This window comes from Varanus komodoensis, unplaced genomic scaffold, assembly GCF_004798865.1.
Source record: "Varanus komodoensis strain SLA01 unplaced genomic scaffold, ASM479886v1 scaffold17, whole genome shotgun sequence".
Taxonomy (NCBI): Eukaryota; Metazoa; Chordata; class Lepidosauria; order Squamata; family Varanidae; genus Varanus; species Varanus komodoensis.
The window spans coordinates 24,159,853-24,180,424 of NW_025335505.1; the positions used below are offsets into that span (position 1 = coordinate 24,159,853).

The 20,572-nt window shown below is 44.0% G+C and overlaps 1 protein-coding gene across 11 annotated transcripts in view; it reads left to right on the top strand.

Moving 5' to 3' along the window:
• KIF13A (kinesin family member 13A) overlaps positions 1 to 20,572 on the top strand; it is a 126,201-nt gene that overhangs the window by 60,401 nt on the left and 45,228 nt on the right. For all 11 annotated transcript variants that reach the window (XR_006414376.1, XR_006414375.1, XR_006414374.1 and 8 more), the window contains 6 exons: positions 3,521 to 3,632; positions 9,118 to 9,330; positions 10,408 to 10,518; positions 11,774 to 11,908; positions 12,106 to 12,236; positions 14,474 to 14,560. Coding sequence is in view for 8 of the 11 variants with exons in the window: in XM_044426688.1 (XP_044282623.1) it covers positions 3,521 to 3,632; positions 9,118 to 9,330; positions 10,408 to 10,518; positions 11,774 to 11,908; positions 12,106 to 12,236; positions 14,474 to 14,560 (789 nt within the window). In the remaining 3 variants the exon portion in view is untranslated. The remainder of the gene's footprint in view (positions 1 to 3,520; positions 3,633 to 9,117; positions 9,331 to 10,407; positions 10,519 to 11,773; positions 11,909 to 12,105; positions 12,237 to 14,473; positions 14,561 to 20,572) is intronic.

The window sequence follows — 20,572 nt, forward strand, 5'->3', positions numbered from 1 at the left end:
GAGTCCTTCCTTCTCATTAGGTGGCCAAAGTATTTGAGTTTCATCTTCAGTATCTGGCCTTCTAAAGAGCAGTCAGGGTTGATCTCCTCTAGGACAGACCGGTTTGATCGCCTTGTGGTCCAAGGGACTTGCAGGAGTCTACTCCAGCACCACAATTCAAAGGCTGAGCATCCTTCGGTGCTCAGCCTTCCTTATGGTCCAGCTTTCACAGCCGTACATTGCAGCTGGGAAAACCATAGCCTTGACTATATGCACTTTTGTTCACAGGGTGATGTCTCTGCTTTTTTGGTATGCTGTCTAGATTTGCCATAGCTTTCCTCCCCAGGAGCAAGCATCTTTTAATTTTTTGGCTGCAGTCCCCGTCTGTGGTGATCTTGGAGCCCAGGAAAATAAAATCTGTCACTACCTCCATTTCTTCCCCATCTATTTGCCAGGAAGTGAGAGGACCGGATGCCATGATCTTAGTTTTCATAATGTTGAGTTTCAAGCCAACTTTTACGCTCTCCTCCTTCACCCACATCAAGAAGCTCTTTAGTTGCTCTTCACTTTCCGCCATGAGAGTGGTATCATCTGCATATCTGAAGTTGTTGGTATTTCTCCTGGCAATCTTAATTTCAGCTGGTGATTCATCTAGCCCCGCCTTTTCCATGATGTGCTCTGCATATAAGTTAAATAGGCAGGGAGACAATATACAGCCTTGCCAAACTTCTTTCTCAGTTTTGAACCAATCAGTTCCGTGCCCAGTTCTCACTGTTGCTTCTTGACCCGCATATAGGTTTCTCAAGAGACAAATGAGATGGTCTGGTTCTCCCATCTCTTTAAGAACTTGCCACAATTTGTTGTGATCCACACAATCAAAACCTTTAGCATAGTCAATGAAGCAGAAGTAGATGCTTTTCAGGACCTCCCTAGCTTTCTTCATGATCCAGCGTATGTTGGCAATTGGATCTCTAGTTCCTCCCCCTCTTTGAAATCCTGCCTGTACTTCTGGTAGTTCTCGGTCCACATACTGCTGGAGCCCAGCTTGTAGGATTTTGAGCATAACTTTGCTAGCATGTGAAATGAGTACAGTGGTGCAGTAGTTTGAACATTCTTTGGCATTGCCCTTCTTTGGGATTGGAATGTAAACTGAACTTTTCTAGTTCTGTATCCACTGTTGAGTTTTCCAAATTTGCTGGCATATTGAGTGTAGTACTTTTCCTCCTTCGTCTTTTAAGATTTTGAATAGCTCAGCTGGAATACTGTCATGTCCACTGGCTTTGTTGTTGCTCAGACTTCCTAAGGCCCATTTGACTTCACATTCCAGGATGTCTGGCTCGAGGTCAGAGACCACCCCATCGTGGTTATCAGGGATGTTAAGCTCTTTCTTGTATAGTTCTTCTGTGTAATCTTGCCACCTCTTCTTCATCTCGTCTGCCTCTGTTAGGTCCCTGCCATTTTGGTCGTTTATCATGCCCATCTTTGCATGGAACGTTCCCTTCATATCTCCAATTTTCTGGGAGAGATCTCTGGTCCTCCCTATTCTATTGTTTTCTTCTATTTCTTTGCACTGTTCATTTAAGAAGGCATTCTTGTCTCTTCTAGCTATTCTCTGGAATTCTGCATTCAGTTGAGTGTATCTTTCTCTTTCTCCCTTGCCTTTCGCTTGCCTTCTTTCCTCAGCTATTTGTAAAGCTTCCTCAGACAGCCATTTTGCTTTCTTGCATTTCTTTTTCTTTGGGATGGTTTTAGTTGCTACCTCTTGTACAATGTTGCGAATCTCCGTCCACAGTTCTTCAGGCACTCTGTCTATGAGATCTAATTCCTTAAATCTATTTGTCACCTCTACTGTATATTCATCAGGGATATGATTTAGGTCATACCTGAGTGGCCTAGTGCTTTTCCCTACTTCTTCAATTTAAGCCTAAATTTTGCAACAAGAAGCTCATGCTCTGAGCCATAGTCAGCTCCTGGTCTAGTTTTTACTGACTGTATAGATCTTCTCCATCTTTGGCTGCAGAGCACATAGTCAGTCTGATTTCTATGTTGGCCATCTGGTGATGTCCATGTGTAGATTCGTCTCTTGGGTTGTTGGAAAAACGTGTTTGCTATGGCCATCGTATTTTCTTGACAAAATTGTACCAGCCTGTGCCCTGCTTCATTTTGTACTCCAAGGCCAAACTTGCCTGTTATTCCAGTTATCTTTTGGCTTCCTACTTTAGCATTCCGATCCCCCATGATGATAAGGACATAATTTTTGGGTGTTAATTCTAGAAGTTGTTGTAGGCCTTCATAGAATCAGTCAACTTCAGCCTCTTCAGCACCAGTGGTTGGGGCATAGACTTGGACTACTGTAATGTTGAATGGTTTGCCTTGGATTTGAACTGAGGTCATTCTGTCATTTTGGAGATTGTATCCCAGTACCGCTTTTCCTACTCTTTTATTGAGTATGAAGGCTACTCCATTTCTTCTGAGGGATTCTTGCCCGCAGTAGTATACCTGATGGTCATCTGAATTAAATTCCCCCATTCCTGTCCATTTTAGTTCACTGATTCCTAAGATGTCGATGTTCAGTCTTGTCATCTCTTGTTTGACCACATCCAGCTTGCCTTGATTCATGGATCTTACATTCCAGGTTCCTATGGAGTATAGATCTTTACAGCATCAGACTCCCCTTTCACCACCTGATACATCTGCAACTCTGTGTCCTTTTGTCTTTGACCCAGTCTCTTCATTCTTTCTGGCACTACTAGTACTAGCCCTCCTCTCTTCCCCAATAGTATATTGGATACCTTCCAACCTGAGGGGCTCATCTTCCTGTGTCATATCTTTTTGCCTTTTGGTACTGTCCATGGGGTTTTCATGGCAAAGATACTGGAGTGGGTTGCCGTTTCCTTCTCCAGTGGATCACGTTTTGTCAGAGCTCTCGGCTATGACCTGTCCTTCTTTGGTGGCCCTGTACGGCATAGCTCGTAGCTTCATTGAGCTATGCAAACCCCTTCGCCACAACAAGGCAGTGATCCATGAAGGAGGGAAGTAATTTCATATTATAATAGTATTATGTATGTATGTATAAATAACTAAATATTCTTACATTTTTGCTTATATTATGACATACTGTTACAGAGCACTTTTCATTGAACAGGCATTTGTACTGTTGCTTAAAGAAAGACTGTATTCTTGTAGAAATCCTAGCTCTTTTCCACTTCAGGTCATCTCATATCTAGCCAGTTCCTGGGTGGTCTTTTCCTCGGACTGCTATTCATTTGACTGTGTGTAGCATAGCAATCCCCTTATAGCCTTCTGTTAGTGTTCATTGTAACCTAAGTACATCTGTTAGTGTCTAGGTTCTCAAATTTCACATTATCTTATCCTTTTACAGGTCCTGTTACTCTCAATCCTTTTCAAATCTTCGCAAGTCCTAGAGTTTATATTGATAACCTTCCTTATTCTTTCACATGTATGTTTTATTAATATTGATTATATATTTTGCCAAATCATATGTTACATTTTCAAGTATGACAATTTTCTGCTTTCCTAGGTCACTCTCAACACTAGGTTTGGTTATCTCATCACTTGCAGACCAAGCAGCAGGAAAGGGGAAAAACAAATTTGTGCCTTACAGAGACTCTGTACTCACATGGCTCCTCAAGGTAAAAGATTACCCTCTTTCATACATAGACGGAAAAAATGGAAATATTATAGACTGATACATGCTTTCTTGTGCACCATTATACTAGCTTTTGAACTTAAATGACTGGGAAACTTTGCAGGTACTTTGGGCATATCCAGTACTTCCATTCTACTTAAGCAGTTGATACAGTACATAACCTCTGCAGTGTGCCAACAGGTGTAAAGGGGTGGTGTGACGGTATGAAGGGGTTTCTGGGGATAGTACTCACTCTATCTGCAACATACTAACATAATGCTACAGGTGGCTTACCCTAGCAAATATCAATTGTGTAAGCAGAGCAGCAGTGTTGGATACTTGCTGATCATGCTGGTTTAACTTGCTGTTGCTTGCTTGCTTGTTTAACTTGTTGTTTAAAAACATTGTTTATTGGTTTATTGATTTTTACATAATTTCTAATGCTAAGAGTAGTGTAGGTCAGATCCATTTGAAAAGGATACCTATAGATTGCAAAAGTATGGGCAGTATCCAGTACTATCACAGTATTCACACTGACTCTATTAGTATTTGCTAAAGCAACTTCTTTAAGCTTTATTCAGCTGCCCTGTTCTAGAAAGTAGAGTTCCAGTTATTTTTGCTGACTAAAGATCCATTAGTTCTTCGTCGTGGCCTCTGTGCATCACACATATGGGTACTGCGCCTGCGCAGTGCCTGTGGCCAGAAGATTGATAGCTAACGGTTTGGCGGGAAAACTCCTCTCCCTTCCCCCCTAGCAGCATATATGGAGCGGATTGTCCGCCATTTTCCAGTCTTTGCGACCGCCGTTCATTGTGCCTCGTGCCACTTTCGCTCTTGCTCTGACCATTTCTCGTCTTCTCCAATTTACGATTGTTCTCTTAATTCCAAGTTTACATCCCCGTTCTTCGATAACTCCTGTTGTCTCTCTTCTTGTTCTTCTTGTTTACTTACTTCTTTCTTCTTTCTAAAAAAAAAACAAAAAACAAAAATATATTATTACCCTCTGCATTATCTTCTTTTTTCCTTTTCCAACAATGGCGCAACAAGCGGCTTTCCGCAAGTGTGCGGAATGCGGGTCGAAAATGTCTCTGGCAGACCCGCATGACCTATGCCTTCTCTGCCTGGGAGAAGGACATAGGATGGACAAATGTGCTCACTGCCTGGCCTTCTCCAAGCAGGCCAGGAAAAATCGTGAGAACTGCCTTCATAGGCTTCTGTGGGACCGTGCACTCCTCCAGTCGGACCCACTGGTTTCTCGCCCTGCTGCAACCGTGGCTGCGGCTGCTCGCCCAGCCTTGTCTGCCCAGCTGGCTTCCTCTTCCACAGTCCCGCCCTCACGCCCTTCGGATGAAAGTGTGCCCACCGTGGGGACTCAACCTCCCTCCTCGCCTAAGAACATGAGAAGTGGAAGCATAGTCTTTCCGACAAGCCATCTGAATATAAGAAGGCTAAGAAGGACAAGACTGGGAAGCCGCCCAAAAAGCCTAAGAACCCTGAGCATTCCAAGCCCCGAGTCTTGGGTTCGTTGGTGCCCTCGGTCCCGACCGCCGTCGCGGTACCAACACCACTGGGCCCAACAATTCAGGCAGCCATGTTGGTTACCCCTCCCGGGTCCCCTCGGCGCATGGGCGAGCCAGTGACGGAGCCTCTTCAACCTCCACCTAGGGACTCGATCTCCGATGGGGAGATTCGAGATTCCCCACCCAGGACTAGGTCCCCCACACCTATGCTCTCGGCTGGATTCAACGTGGAAGCAGAGATGTTTCCTTCTAGGAGTCGAAGAAGCTGCTCGTCCGAGCAAAGGTCTGATGAATGGTATCATCCGCAGTCGCCTTTCTATCATGGATGGGGGGACTACCATTCTGTTGGACGCTACCCAGCTCCCAGAGGTCACTCCTCTCTGCCAGCTCCACGAGAACACCCTACGTCCTCGGTCCCAAGACCTGCTCCCGAAGCTCCGACCAGAGAGAGCAGTTGATCCTTCTCGCCAGCAGGGTCTTCCTCCACCGCCCCCCCATACTATGGGGTTGATTCTGATGACTCCGATGCCGAATCAAGCTCTCCGGATATCGCGGTGACTTCCCAGGGCCCTGGGTCTTCCGACGAATCCCACATTTCTTTCATGGAGGTGATGTCGCATCTGGTCCAGTTGCTGGAAATTGATGCCATACAGCGACCTGGCCCTAGTACCGACAAATTTTAGGATGTCATCCATGGGGAGCAATCGACGTCGGTTGTCTTGCCCCTCATTACCACCTTGTGGCAAACTATGACCCAACTGTGAGACCTTCCTGCCTATCCACAACCGAGTTCTAAGAGGTACGAAGCCATGTACCAGGTTAGGGAGGAGTACATTCTGTTCCTCCTCTGTCATCCTAAACCGAACTTGGTCGTGGTGGAGTCCTCCCAGGGCAGGGAAGTGAGGGGTCACACCGCGCCCAGAGATAAAGAAGGGAGAAAAATCAACACCCTAGTTCGCCGAGTCTATGCGGCCTCTGGGCTTGGCTTGGAAATATCAAATTATGAGGCAACACTGGCTCGGTGCCAGTACTTCATTATACAATGCCTCAACAACGTGCTTTCCACTCTCCTGGGCAACCAAGGCGACCTCTTCAACTTTTCTTCAACAAAAATTTCAGGCCTCAAACAGACTTACCTACAAAGTTACTTTGAATCCCATCATCTGTTCTTCACTCCTATGGTGGACAATCCCAGCCAACCTAGCAGTTGGGGTTCCATTTCGGCCCCGGTGCCCCTCAGTGACTCTCGGTACCGATGCATCCCTACTGGGATGGGGGGCAGTGTGTTCCAGTCTTCGCACCCAAGGCGTGTGGAATCGACAGGAATCCAGGAGCCATATCAATTTCCTGGAACTTCTAGCAGTATTCAAGGCCCTGCGTTCGTTTGAGGACATTCTTCGGCACCAAGTCATTCAGATAACTTCAGACAGCATTGCTGTGGTCTTTTAACTGAACAAACAAGGAGGGACAAAGTCCCCAACGCTAGTGTGGATATTGATGGAAATCTGGGAGTGGTGCATCCAGAGAGACATTACCCCGATAGCAGTGCACCTAGCTGGTACGGACAGTGTGGAAGCCGATCTTTTAAGCAGACACATGTCCATGTCTCACGAATGGGAACTAGATCGCCAGATGTGCGACCAGTTATTCCATCGTTGGGGTCACCCAGACATAGACTTATTCGCCACCTGCCGCAACAGGGTATGCGAGACTTTTTGCTCGAGAGTGGGAATCGGAGAAGGGTCATCAGGGGATGCCTTCATGATCCCTTGGAACAATATGAATTTTTATGCTTTCCCTCCGATTCCCCTCATTATCAGAGTGCTATCGAAGATAATCTACGACGGGGCCACAGGACTGCTGACAACTCCATGGTGGCCACGCTTCTTCGCGTTTCTCAGGGAGAATATCGTCAACTCCCACAAGTTCCATATCTCATCACCCAGCAAGAAGGCACAATTCGCCATCCGGACTTGACATCGCTGAAATTGACAGCCTGGCGAATTCGATAGCAGTCGGTGCCGATTCGCTACCGACATTATCTACACGTTCTACGGATCCTATCCCCGGATCCGACGTGTTGCGCCATGCCTCGCATCCATCTGCCATCCGTCTTCGGATCCAACGGATGTTCCATCAGGTTCAATGCGGTTTCACCTGAACATCCAACGCATTCTCAGTTCTGCGCTAAGGCCATCAACTCGAAAGTCATATGCGGCCAAGTGGCGACGATTCTCTGTCTTTGCCGAGTCTCGTTCGTTCCTTCCACAGTCAGCATCTATAGACCACATCCTCCGGTTCCTTTTAGAACTCCCATCATTCTGGACTTAAGCCATCTTCCATAAAAGTGTACACGGCAATTTCATACTAACAGGGTTCAGTTTAAGGCTCCTCCATCTTCTCTCAACCACTGATAAAAAGATTCTTCAAAGGCTCCATAACCTTCACCTGATGATTAGACCGGTTATGCCTATGTGGAGCCTATCAGTGGTATTACAAGCGCTAACAAGAGCTCCTTTTGAACCCTTGGCGACGATAGACCTTCGTCTTGTTTCTTGGAAAACAGCATTCCTGGTAGCAGTTATGTCAGCTCGGAGAGCTAGTGAACTCTGTGATCTCAGGGTGGACCCTCCGTATCTGAATTTCCACAGGGAAAAGTGGTCCTATGTATGGACCCCTCTTTTCTTTCCAAAGTGGCTACTTCCTTCCACTTGGGTCAGGAGATTGTCTTGCCTGCCTTTTTTCTGTCTCTGTCGAATCCGATTGAGAGAACCTTGCATACGCTCCAGGTACGGCACTGCCTGGCCTTTTATAGATCAAGGACTGAGTCTATTCGACATTCCACTAAACTTTTCATGAAGTACTCTGAGCAAAATCAAGGTTTTCCAGTTACCCCTCAGAGACTTTTTAAGTGGATAGTCCAAACCATTACTCTTTCCTATCAATTGGCCAAGATAGACTTACCTACAATCCCAAGAGGCCATTCTACTAGAGCTGTAGCTGCTTCTTCAGCTTTTGTGTTGGGAGTTCCGGTTGACGATGTCTGTAGGGCTGCCACCTGGGCCACTCCATGTACATTCGCAAAGCATTATCCGCTGGATGTCCATGCTAGGCAGGATTGTTCCTTTGGCAGAGCCGTTCTTTCAACAATTCTTAGTTGATGACACCTTCCCTCCTTCCAGTCTGGGTAAGCTTGCTAATCTACCCATATGTGTGATGCACAGAGGCCACGATGAAGAAAAGCAGGTTGCTTATCTGTAACCTATGTTCTTCGAGTGGCCATCTGTGCAGTCACACAACCCACCCACCGGCCCCACTCGGTGTCATTGGGTGGTGTTGTTTTTCGGTACCGTGTTACTCTTGCTCTCGGTACCTACACAATATTTTTTCTTCTTGTCGATAAAAAAAATTAAATTAAATTAAGCAAATTAAATTAAACTTAGTTACAATTTGTGCAGTCACACAACCCACCCACCGGCCCCACTCGGTGTCATTGGGTGGTGTTGTTTTTCGGTACCGTGTTACTCTTGCTCTCGGTACCTACACAATATTTTTTCTTCTTGTCGATAAAAAAAATTAAATTAAATTAAGCAAATTAAATTAAACTTAGTTACAATTTGTTTCTTAGAGAGCAAACCTACGGTCTGTCAAAGACTGGAAAATGGCGGACACTCCGCTCCATATATACTGCTAGTGGGGAGGGGAGCGGAGTTTTCCCACCAAACCGTTAGCTATCAATCTTTCGGCCACAGGCACTGCGCAGGCGCAGTACTCATATGTGTTACTGCACAGATGGCCACCTGAAGAACATCAGTTACAGGTAAGCAACCTGCTTTTTCTTGTTGCACTAGTGCTATGCATTATTAGTACATCAGCATACTTTCTCTTGTATGTTAACAGTTAAAGAAATAGTACATCTAGAACATGGACCTATTTTGAATCTATCTTACATACTAATGTGTTATTCAGGACAACTTGGGAGGAAATAGCCAAACAGCTATGATAGCAACAATCAGTCCAGCAGCTGATAATTATGAAGAAACTCTCTCTACACTGAGATATGCAGACAGAGCTAAAAGGATTGTTAATCATGCTATAGTGAATGAAGATCCAAATGCCAGAGTCATAAGAGAACTCCGTGAAGAAGTAGAGAAACTGAAAGAGCAACTTTCTCAGGCAGAGGTAAAATTTATGAGGAAAAGGTATTGGTGATGCTTAGTGAAATGTGTGCTTTTGACTGCTCATTATTATAAAGAATGGACACGGTTAAGTTTGCCTTTTGAAATAGATCTACCATAATAGTTTTGATCTGTTGTAGAACTTGTATCAGAACAGGTTTTTGAAGATAAATTTATGTTCTTGACTGGATGTTCTTCATAGGAACAGTGAAATTAAAATGGCAAACAGACATTAAATAAAATGAAGAACAATGTTGAATATTTGAATATTTATCTCCAAAGGCGTGATTGTTGACTGTCATTGTGGCAGATCCAAGATAACAAGGTGATTCACTGGGGAGAGCTGCTGCTGGCATTGATAGGCAGATCTATGATGCTGGCAACAGCTGAGTCTGCTTCAGTCCTACTTTGCATTCCTCATGTTATGAACAAGATGCAGGAGTGAAATTGGCAAGTACACTGTGCTGATCCTCCAGCTTCCCTTCATGGGGAAGGTAAATGATGAGTGAAGCTGGGCTGCATACTGCTTCCTGGATCTCTTCTGAGTGCCAGTTGAGTGTGCATTGCTCCTGCTTTTCATTCCCTGTGAGAGATGAGAACCAGGAACCAAGCTGGCTGGTTATCCTTAGCTCATCTTTTGCTTTTTATGAGGAAGACAAAGGAGAAATTAAGCTGGGCATTCCTGAAAGCACTAACTGGGTGTGCTACTGTCCCACATCTTAACCCAATCAGGGAAGGCATAGGACATGCAAACCTGGTTATAATAATGGCTTTTCCCCAGTGTAAGTAGTTTCATGTACTGTGAAGCCAGTTCCTAGCCAAGGGATCAAAGAGACCATCTATCTTGTGGGTTGGCCAAGGGCCAGATGATGTTGGGCCATGACTCTGCCCTAAAAAGGGCTGGGGGGGGGGTGTATCTGGCCTCCCACTACAGATGTTGATTCCTGCTTATGCTCCCCTCCCCCCATTTATTTAACTCATAGTTTAGAAGCAGAAGGACTAACAGAACAGGATTAAAATTTTCATGTCTGAAATGGAATTGTAAAAGGATTGTAACTGACATGTTTTGGACACTATTAAGGCTATGAAGGCACCAGAGTTAAAAGAAAAATTAGAGGAGTCTGAAAAGCTTATAAAGGAACTGACTGTCACCTGGGAGGAGAAGTTAAGAAAAACAGAAGAAATTGCACAGGTATTTAAGCATTTTCTCTACCTTTAATGATCATTAACTAGTATGACTTAATCCTATGTAACAGAGGTGGCCAAACATGATAGAGCAATTATCTGATTTGAACATGCCATTTCCCATTCAAGTTGTTCTGTGGATCTTACCATTCAACTGACTTAATAGTTAATAAGTATACATTAACACTGTAAAGCAAGACTGCTAACACTCAACACTGACATACTTGCTGTGGTTGCATAGGCTTTGTTCAGGGCTTAAACAAAGCTATGCACACCATAGATACAAAAATAACAGATCAGAATCCGCAGCTGAAGTATGTCAAAGCCCAAACATTCTCTGGTAGATTAATAATCATGACAGCTCAAAACTCTTTGTATTAAAATGAGAATCAAGCATACCCATTTGAAACAAAGATGAGGTGTTCCAGAGTTGGGGTTGGAACATTAGCATATGGCTTAGTTTGGACTGACTGAATCTTATTTCAGTGTATGTTTGTATTCTTTCTTCTTTTATATTTTGTTTGCAACATTTAGAAGAAAATATAAGAAAAGTAAGTTCAGAATAAATTACAAAGTCTAGGAACTGTTAATGTCCATTAACTAGTTCTATCCTTTCATATTCTGTAGTACTAAGTAGCTGCTCTTGTGATCAAATGTGAAGTGAAGATGATGAAAGGGGTGACTATATATAATAAAGTAATATTTTTAATATTTTCCTTTTATGTAATGTCTTGATATCAGTTTACTGGTATAAACTGTAAAGTTACATCCTGTTTTTCATTATTTTAAACAATGCTGGTAGGTCTACATGCCTGACTTCAGTAGTTGCAGTTTCATAATAATAAATAAGAGACATAATGGAATGGAAAGCTTAGTGGAGAGTTGTTTATATATTGATCTGTTCTAGTTCTGTTATTTTAGCTGAGTGCAGATTAGTGCTACTTGTGCTTTTGTTTACATTAGTGCCCCTCAGTATGAAGAATATTGCTTCTACTCACAGAAGGCTTTGCTTTACGCCTACAGTAGAACATTGTCCAAGAAATGTGCATCTGATTTTAAAGATGATATTCTGCTTATGCAATCTGATGAAAAAGTGAGCGCATGGAAACCGATATTAGACCTATCTGTTACTGCATTCGCTGAGGAATTAGAGCAGCTGTTTTTCTTTTACTTTTATCTCTTTCAGTACAGTCTATAACATGAAGATTTATTTCCACCACACTAACTACATTTGACAAATTGTATTTTTGTGTATTTTACAGGAAAGACAAAAGCAACTAGAGAGTATGGGCATTTCTCTTGAAATGTCAGGCATCAAGGTCAGAGAAGACAAGTGCTATCTAGTGAATCTTAATGCAGATCCTGCTCTCAATGAATTACTTGTTTATTATTTAAAGGTAAAAAGGAAAATAAATTTCATAGCAGTCCATACTTTAGAATGTTTTGGTGCTTTCTTTAAAAAATACTGGCTAGCCTAGGAATATTTTCACTATGTGGTGAATATAAGCATTTTTGAGTGAATTTGCCTGCTAAGTTTGTATTTCTGTTAACAGAATCAGAAGATTTTATTTTTTATCATCTCTGTCTTAACCAGGATCATACTAGAATTGGTGCAGATACCTCACAGGATATTCAGCTGTTTGGAATAGGGATCCAGCCAGAGCATTGTGAGATAGATATTGCACAGGATGGAGAAGTTTCTCTCTCACCAAAAGAAAATGCAAGGTAATGGCATCTATAAGATTAGTTTGTTGTTTAAAAAGGTACCCTATCTTTGGAATTTGAGCAGAAGGACCTCTCATAATCAAAGAGGAAGTTGCCACAACCAGCTTTTCAACAGTTATTGTGATAAGCATAAAAACAAAATATTTATCCTGTTCTTGTGCATAAGTGTACTAGAATAGATACTTCTCATCTATTGCAATTTCTCAGTCTACTTCAGAAAATGCACACATATATTCCACAACCTAAGTACTGAACCTAATTTATGCACACATTCCTCAATATAAAAAATCTGTTTCACTAAACATGGTGCTAGATCTAGCATCAATAACTTGAGTGTAAGGTACTTGGTTAAGATAATTTACGTGTGGTTCACTAGTATGTTAAACTTAATTAAAATTCAGTTATATTTTTTCTCTGAACAAAACCCTTTTTATAATGAGAAATGTGAAGGAAGTGTATTTTTCAAAATCATATAGTCCTTAATGTAAATTGCACATCTTGGCTTCATTTTAATATGAGAATTGCAATTTCACATTGATGTGGTATGTTAACCTTTAAAACACAGTGTCCACTTCTATGGCTTGATAAAAGTGCAAATGCCTTGAAATTGGCATGGTTTATTCCACATGTTTTACTGTAGTATTTCCAAGATGTACTTCAGTGTGCTGTACTGAAATGCTGTGGACTTAAGCACAAATTCCAAACAGATGGTATTCGGAGTTGTTATGATAGAATGACTTTGGTAGGAATTAGTCATTTTGACTAGAAAGAACAAAGAAGCATGTCACTGGAAAAAATTATAACTAAATGGGCTTTGTTTAGCTTGTGCTTTATCCAAAATGTCTAAATAGGCACAAACCTTGTTACCAGAGTTACAGTTGACAATATATTGAATCATTTCATTTCTGATTGTCATATGGATTAAAGTTAACTTCTTTGTGATACAGTGGTGAATTTAAATATTGTTGCAGGTGGTTATTTACTTTCCTATTTTTATGTGGCTATATTTAAGAACAGGATTTTATACAAAATTACCTCTCAGAATTTCCCTCAGCCTGAAATAAAACCATCCCAAGAAGCCATTAATGGGACAGTCTATAAAAGCTTTAAATAAATAAATAAATAAATAAATAAATAAATAAATAAATTTGTGCTTTTAGCTGGAACTATCATGTAGAATAAACTGCCCTTATTTAGACTAACCTACTTTTGGAAGAATGTGTTTAACTGAAGGAACAACACATATGCACACCAGTTAAGAAGGGTTTAACTGGTGTGTACAGGCTGTTTTACAGTGAACAGGCTATGACCCAGTTATTTAAATGTATGTGCTACATATCTCACTGCTAAAATAGAATCTCTGTCTCCCCTGTCCACAGGGAGGTGCTGTAACAGCAATAATAATTTGTCAGTAGGAATTCACCTCTTATTAATTACAACCTTCATAATTTAACACTTAATCTATGCTTCATGCTTTTATTTCACGAATATTTAACATATGGTGGTAGAAAATCAAGACTGGGGATTCTCCTAGTAAGCCTCTCCACTAGTGAATCAAGAAAAACATCCCTAGCCCTCTCCAAGCTAAATGAATGGGTAATTCATCTGTTGACATACATTCATTTCAAAGCTTGAAACAGACTGGCTAAACAGAAGAGAGAACATTTCTACCTAGCTTGAGTGCAACATATTCTAAGGTCCAAAAGGGGAATGTCTAGTAAACAAAAACGATAAAAATATGGTAACATCTCTTGGGCATTCTTCCCTATCAAGCAGTGCTAGGTGTCATGGTAGGACCTCATTTTACAGACCATCAACACATATCAAAATGGAATGGAAATAATAAGCAAGGGCTTGTTACTACCTTCGAAGCTACCATGCCTTGGTAGGAAGGCTTTCTACTTGGAGAAATGTGGAAATGAGAGCTAGAGAATGGAGAAAAGCTCGTGTGATTGTGTATATGAATGGAATACAAACTTTTGCTTTTTCTGATTAGCATTATGTGTATAAGAGGATCTCTCTAATGTGGTTCCAGGTATCCAGAAGATGCATAGATCAGGTGACTGCTGCCATACCTAAGGGCAGTTGTAACCGTATGTTAGGAGAGAAGAAACCCCCCTGTGGATTGGAATGAGTTAACAGTCTTTTGCAGATGGAAGTTGCTGTTTAATGCAGATCTCAAAATACTACTGAATGATTTTGCTCTTATTAGTCTTTTTTTTTTTTTTTTTTTTAAGATCCTGCGTAAATGGAACATTGGTCTGTTCTATCACCCAACTGTGGCATGGAGATAGAATCTTATGGGGAAACAACCACTTTTTTAGGTAACAGTTTTTTCTTCTCCACCTTCTTTCAACAGCTTTGTTCAAATATACTAGTGAATAATTTTGCTGCCAAAGGGGTTTTCAAATAGCTTTAACTAGAAATTCATTTATGACCATTCAGACTTTTGGAAAGTTAGGTTTTCTAGCCTGGAGCTTGGTGACATACAGGCTACATTTAGTTAACCTATCAGTCAAAACAATACTTTTTCCAGATAATTTTCTCCTGTATAACTATAATATACTGTATATACCAGCATATAAGGCAATTTGTGTATAAGATGAGGTTGGTATTTTGGGCTGTTTTTCTGGTGCTTGCCATATGTCAGGGATATAAAACCCCAATTTTTGCTTCTGTATTTCTGGTTTCAAGGGTCCCCTTATATGACAGTATATACGGATATATCTCTAGCAAAAGAACCTCAGCAAATATCTCTAGGAAAAAACATGAATATCTCTCAAGTCTTCATGTCCATTAAGAGACAAAGCACATGAGTGAGGCTGTTTAGTATCAGGGCAAAGAGCATGGCATCTCCAAACAAAGTCCCTAGTAATCGTTGTGGTTTTTCTCTAGATATATTTGAAGTTTTTTCCTAGAAATACAGTTTTTCTAATCTGTCTGGGGGTATAGAACCTATCCCTCACAGATTCAGGAGTCTTACTGTATGATGAATAATTTTCACCTGGCATATAAGACAACCCCTCTGATTTTTGCCTTGCTGTTTCCATTTCAAGGGTCATCTTATTTGCCAGTATATATAATAATATATCCCCAGAGAGGTCCACCTGGCGCCAACGTTATACTCCTTCTGGCGCCAGGTAAAGACCTTTTTATTTAACCATCATTTTAATAAACAAGGGTTTTAGGTGTTTTAAGATTTCCCCCCCTCTCCACAGTCACACTTTCTATTCTTTTCCTCCCCTTTCTTTTCTCTAAGTTCATGATGTGTTGTTTTATATTGTTTTAATAATTTTATTTAATTATTTAATTTTTCAATTTATATCCTGCCTTTTTCCTACAAAGGGCTCAAGGCAGATGCTTTACTATTCTGCTATTGTAATTTTATATTGTGTAAGTTGTCCTGAACACTTGTCGGAAGGATGGGATATAAATGTTTGTAGTAGTAGTAGTAGTAATAGTATTGAGAAGAGCGTGAATCTGTGAACACACTTTCTCAAAACTACTTGCACCATGCTTTAAGAGTAAGTATCATGGAGCATGCAAACAGTCATGTAACATCTTGAAAGAAAGCTGCAACCACATATCTTATGTTGACTTTAGTAAATAAAACCCTCTTTTGCAGTGCAGAAATGTTTAGTACATTTTGATTGCTTCTTTTTTGTCAAATTATCGTATGCATTCTGGCACTGGGAAGAATTAGCCTTTGGTACTTTCTGTCTCATTGTTAATACAAGGAGACTTTTTCCATACCCTTGATTCTCTAATACAAGTTAGAATTACAATGAAACATCAAGCAAGGGTTTGAAAGGCAGCTGCAAAAAAGGTTCTTCGTCGTGGCCTCTGTGCATCACACATATGGGTATTGCGCCTGCGCAGTGCCTGTGGCCGGAAGATTGACAGCTAACGGTTTTTGGCGGGAAGCTCCGCTCACCCTCCCCCCTGTGGCCTGTAAAGAGTGGAGTGTCCGCCATTTTGTTCAGTCTTTGCGACCGCCGTTCACTGTGTCTCGTGCCACTTTTGACTTTTGCTTCGACTGTTACCTTGCTCTCGATTGTCCTTCTTTCCCAGTTTTTTCTTCTCCTTGCTCCCAGTTCATTGTTCCTCGTAGTTTTTTCTTGTTATTTCTTCTTTTGATCTATCTTTCTAAAAAAAACAAAACAAAAATATATACTTACCCTCTGCACTATCCCTCTCTTCTTCTTCTTCTTCTGCGATGGCGCAGCGAGCGGCTTTCTGCAAATGCGCAGACTGCGGGTCAAAAATGGCACCAACTGACCCGCATGACATATGCCTTCTCTGCCTGGGAGAGGGGCATAGGACAAATAAATGCACACATTGCCTGGCCTTCTCCAAGCAGGCCAGGAAGAACCGCGAAAACCGCCTCCGGAGACTCCTTTGGGATCGGGCTCTGATGCAATCAGACCCGCTTGTTGCCGTCCCAAAACCTGGCTCCGCTTCTGTGGCCCCACCCTCACGGCCTTCGGATGAAGGTGCGTCTGCTTCGGTGGCTCCCTCTGCTTCACCTAAAAAGAAGCATGAAAAGTGGAAGCATGCCGAATCCGAGAAGTCAGCAGGCCATAAAAAGGTCAGGAAGGAGAAGGTCTCCAAGCCTCCCAAGAAACCCAGGAATTCGGACCGTCCAGACCGTCCCCGACATTGGGACTCGGGACCTATGGGTCCCTCGGTACCAGTGGCGCTTATGGTACTGACTCCGCCCGAACCGGTCCTCCAGGAGGCTATGCGGGTTACCCCTCAAGGGTCTCCCCACCGTGTGGTTGACCTCCCACCTGCACCCCTTCCAACTCTACTGGGTTCAATATCCGACGGGGAAATCCAGGACTCCCCTCCTAGGACAAGGTCACCGACACCCATGCCCGCTGTCACAATGGAAGCAGATGTTGGACTGTCCCCACCGGGGAGCCGGAGGAGCCGCTCTGTAGAGCAATGTCCGGAGAGCTGGAGTCGCCCCTACTACCATACTTGGGGTGATTTGCTCTCCGTAGGGTACTACCCTGCTCCCAGGGCACGATCCTCTCCTCCATCCTGTGACCAACCGCGCTCATTGGATCCGAGGCAGGCATCACCTCGATCCCCACAGGGTGGAAGCAGCCGCTCCTTCTCCCCGGAGGAGTCGTCATCTTCAACCCCACCCTACTACGGTGCCGATTCGGCCGACTCAGAGGTCGACTCAACCTCTCCGGACGTCGCTGTGGCATCCCAGGGTCCTGCGTCGCCTGATGAGTCCCACGTCTCCTTCGCGGAGCTGATGTCTAGATTTGTCCAGTCCCTGGACATCGACACTGCCCAGCGCCCGGGACCGACGACAGACAAGTTCTACAATGTCGTCCACGGGGAGCAATCGACATCCATCGTCCTGCCGCTCATAACCACCTTGCGGCAGGTGATGATGCAGACCTGGGACCTGCCATCACATCCTCAGCTGACGTCCAGGAGATATGAGTCGATGTACAGGGTTCGGGAGGAGGACATCCCCTTCCTCCTCCAACATCCCAAACTGAACTCTGCGGTCGTCGAATCCTCGCAGGGCAGAGAGGCGAGAGGGCACACGGCACTGAGGGATAAAGAGGGCCGAAAAATAGACTCCCTGGCTAGGCGAGTCTACGCTGCTTCAGGCTTGGGGCTCCGTATATCAAATTACGAGGCGACGTTGGCGAGGTTTCAATACTTTATTATGCAGCGCCTGCACAATGTCGCCTCCACCCTCCCGGACCACCAGGGTGACCTCGCGAAGGTCCTGATCAAGGAAGCCATGCAGGTCGCGGTGCAGCAGTTATCCACGGCGAGGCACCACGTGGATACTGACTCACGGGCCTTGGTCAGTGCCGTTTCTCTCCGAAGGCATGCATGGCTTCGGAATTGTAATTTGCCAGAAGAAACCAGGCGCCGGATCGAGGAAATGCCTTTCGATGGATCTGGGCTTTTCCATTCTCGCACCGACCACAAGCTCGAGAAGCTGCATGAATCGAGGCTGACGGCATGCAGGATAGAGATACAGTCCCATGCCAGATGTAAGTGGTCCTGGAATCGTCCATCCTACAGGCAATCAGATCAACCGAGGCAGCAGCCACAACACCGCCAGCAACAGCAGTGCCCAACAACGCTTCCAACAAGGCCGCCGTCATTTCGATGATCGGAGGCAACGTTGATGGGACTGGCGAACCATTCCTCACGCTCCACCAATACCCACCCCCCTCTCATCTGGGGATCGGCTTTGAAGCCGACTCCCCATTTGTGAGTCCATCACATCTGATCGGTGGGTATTGTCCATCGTTCAACACGGCTATCGAATAGAATTCGACATCGTTCCTCCATCGAGTCCGATCTGGTCCACTTCATGTTCACTGGTACTGCTGTACGAAATACATCAACTTCTTCGTAAAGGAGCGATTCGTCAAGTATTGCCATCTGATGGACTCCACGGATTCTATTCCAGATACTTCACAGTTCCTAAGCGGGATGGTGGTCTACATCTGATTTTGGACTTACGGAACTTAAATAAGTTTATTGTACCAAAAAAGTTTCGTATGGCTGCCCTTCAAAACATTTTGCCGTTGCTAAGGAGAGAGGATTGGTTCGCCTCATTGGACTTGAAGGACACCTACTTCCATATTTCAATTCACCCAAGTTACAGGCGTTTCCTTCGTTTTGCGGTTGCAAACCAACTTTATGAGTTTACAGTTTTGCCTTTTGGACTGGCTACAGCTCCGAGGGCTTGTACCAAGTGCATGGCTCCTGTCTGTGCCTTCCTATGCCTCCAGGGCATACAAATTTATCCGTACCTTGATGACTGGCTGTTGGTGTCGCAGTCCAGAGAAGGACTCCTTGCGGCCATCCATACAACTTGTGCCTTGCTCAATAGCCTAGGCCTATGTATTAATACCGAGAAATCTTCTTTTCTCTCGACACAGACGCTCACCTTCATTGGAGCTTGCTTGGATTCGACGTTGGAAAAAGGCTTCCTCCCTCAGGACAGGCAACAGACTCTTGCTCGCCACATCCATCGAATCCGACGAGAGGGAACGGTCCCGGTGAGGTCTATCCAGAGGATCCTGGGGCATATGGCTTCCTCAGTTGCTGTAGTTCCACATGCCAGGCTTTGGCTTTGCCCACTGCAGCTCTTTTTCAACAAGGTGTACCATCCTCAAAGAGATCCGCAGTCGAGACTGATTTGGATCCCAACTTCCGTGCTTCACTCTCTGCGTTGGTGGTTGGAACAGACCAATCTTACGATAGGAGTCCCCTTCAGGGCGCGACCTCCTACGATAACCCTTGGCACCGACTCGTCTCTTCTAGGATGGGGAGTGATATTATTATTATTATTATAACATTTCTATGCCGCCCCTTGCCGAAACCTCGGGGCGGCTTACCGGCCTATCTACCCAGGGTACGTGGAATCGTCTAGAATCCACGAATCATATCAACTTCCTAGAACTACTGGCAGTTTTCAAAGCCCTGCGCTCTTTCGAGGACATCCTTCATCATCAGATCGTTCAGATAACTTCGGACAATATAGCTACCGTCTTTTATCTGAACAAGCAAGGGGGAACAAAGTCACCGACTCTAGCCAGGCTTTCTGTGAAAATTTGGGACTGGTGCATCCGGAGACACATCACGCTGATGGCTGTTCATCTAGCTGGTGTAGACAATGTGCAGGCGGATCACGAGTGGGAACTGGATCCCCGTACGCGCAACCACCTTTTCTGGCGCTGGGGGTTTCCCGACGTGGACTTATTCACTACCCAACAGAACAGGGTGTGCGAGGCTTACTGTTCGAGAGCGGGAATCGGACACACATCCCTAGGGGACGCATTCATGATCCCTTGGAACAATATGAACTTCTACGCCTTCCCTCTGATCCCTCTTCTGATGAGGGTCATAGCAAAGATAGTGCATGACCGAGCATCGGGGATACTAGTTGCCCCTTGGTGGCCACGTCAAGCATGGTTTGCGAAACTACTTGACATCTCTCGCGGGGAATTTCTTCATCTTCCATCGCTCCCATATCTTATAACACAGGTGGATGGCACACTTCGCCACCCAGATTTGCTCTCATTGAACCTAACAGTGTGGCGAATTCGATGATTGATGTTCCATTGGTGCCAACGACGGTTTCGAAAGTTACGAATCCGACAGCTTCTACTAATCCGTCGGTACCGACGATGACTTCAACCACCTCGGATCCAATTGTTGAACACAATCACTCGGGTGCTTCCCCCCTCTCTGGTCTCTCTGTACTATCTGGTTCGAGACAAGACCCGTCGAATCCGAATCCGACTTTTTTGCACCCTGATATTCCGCATATCATCGACTCT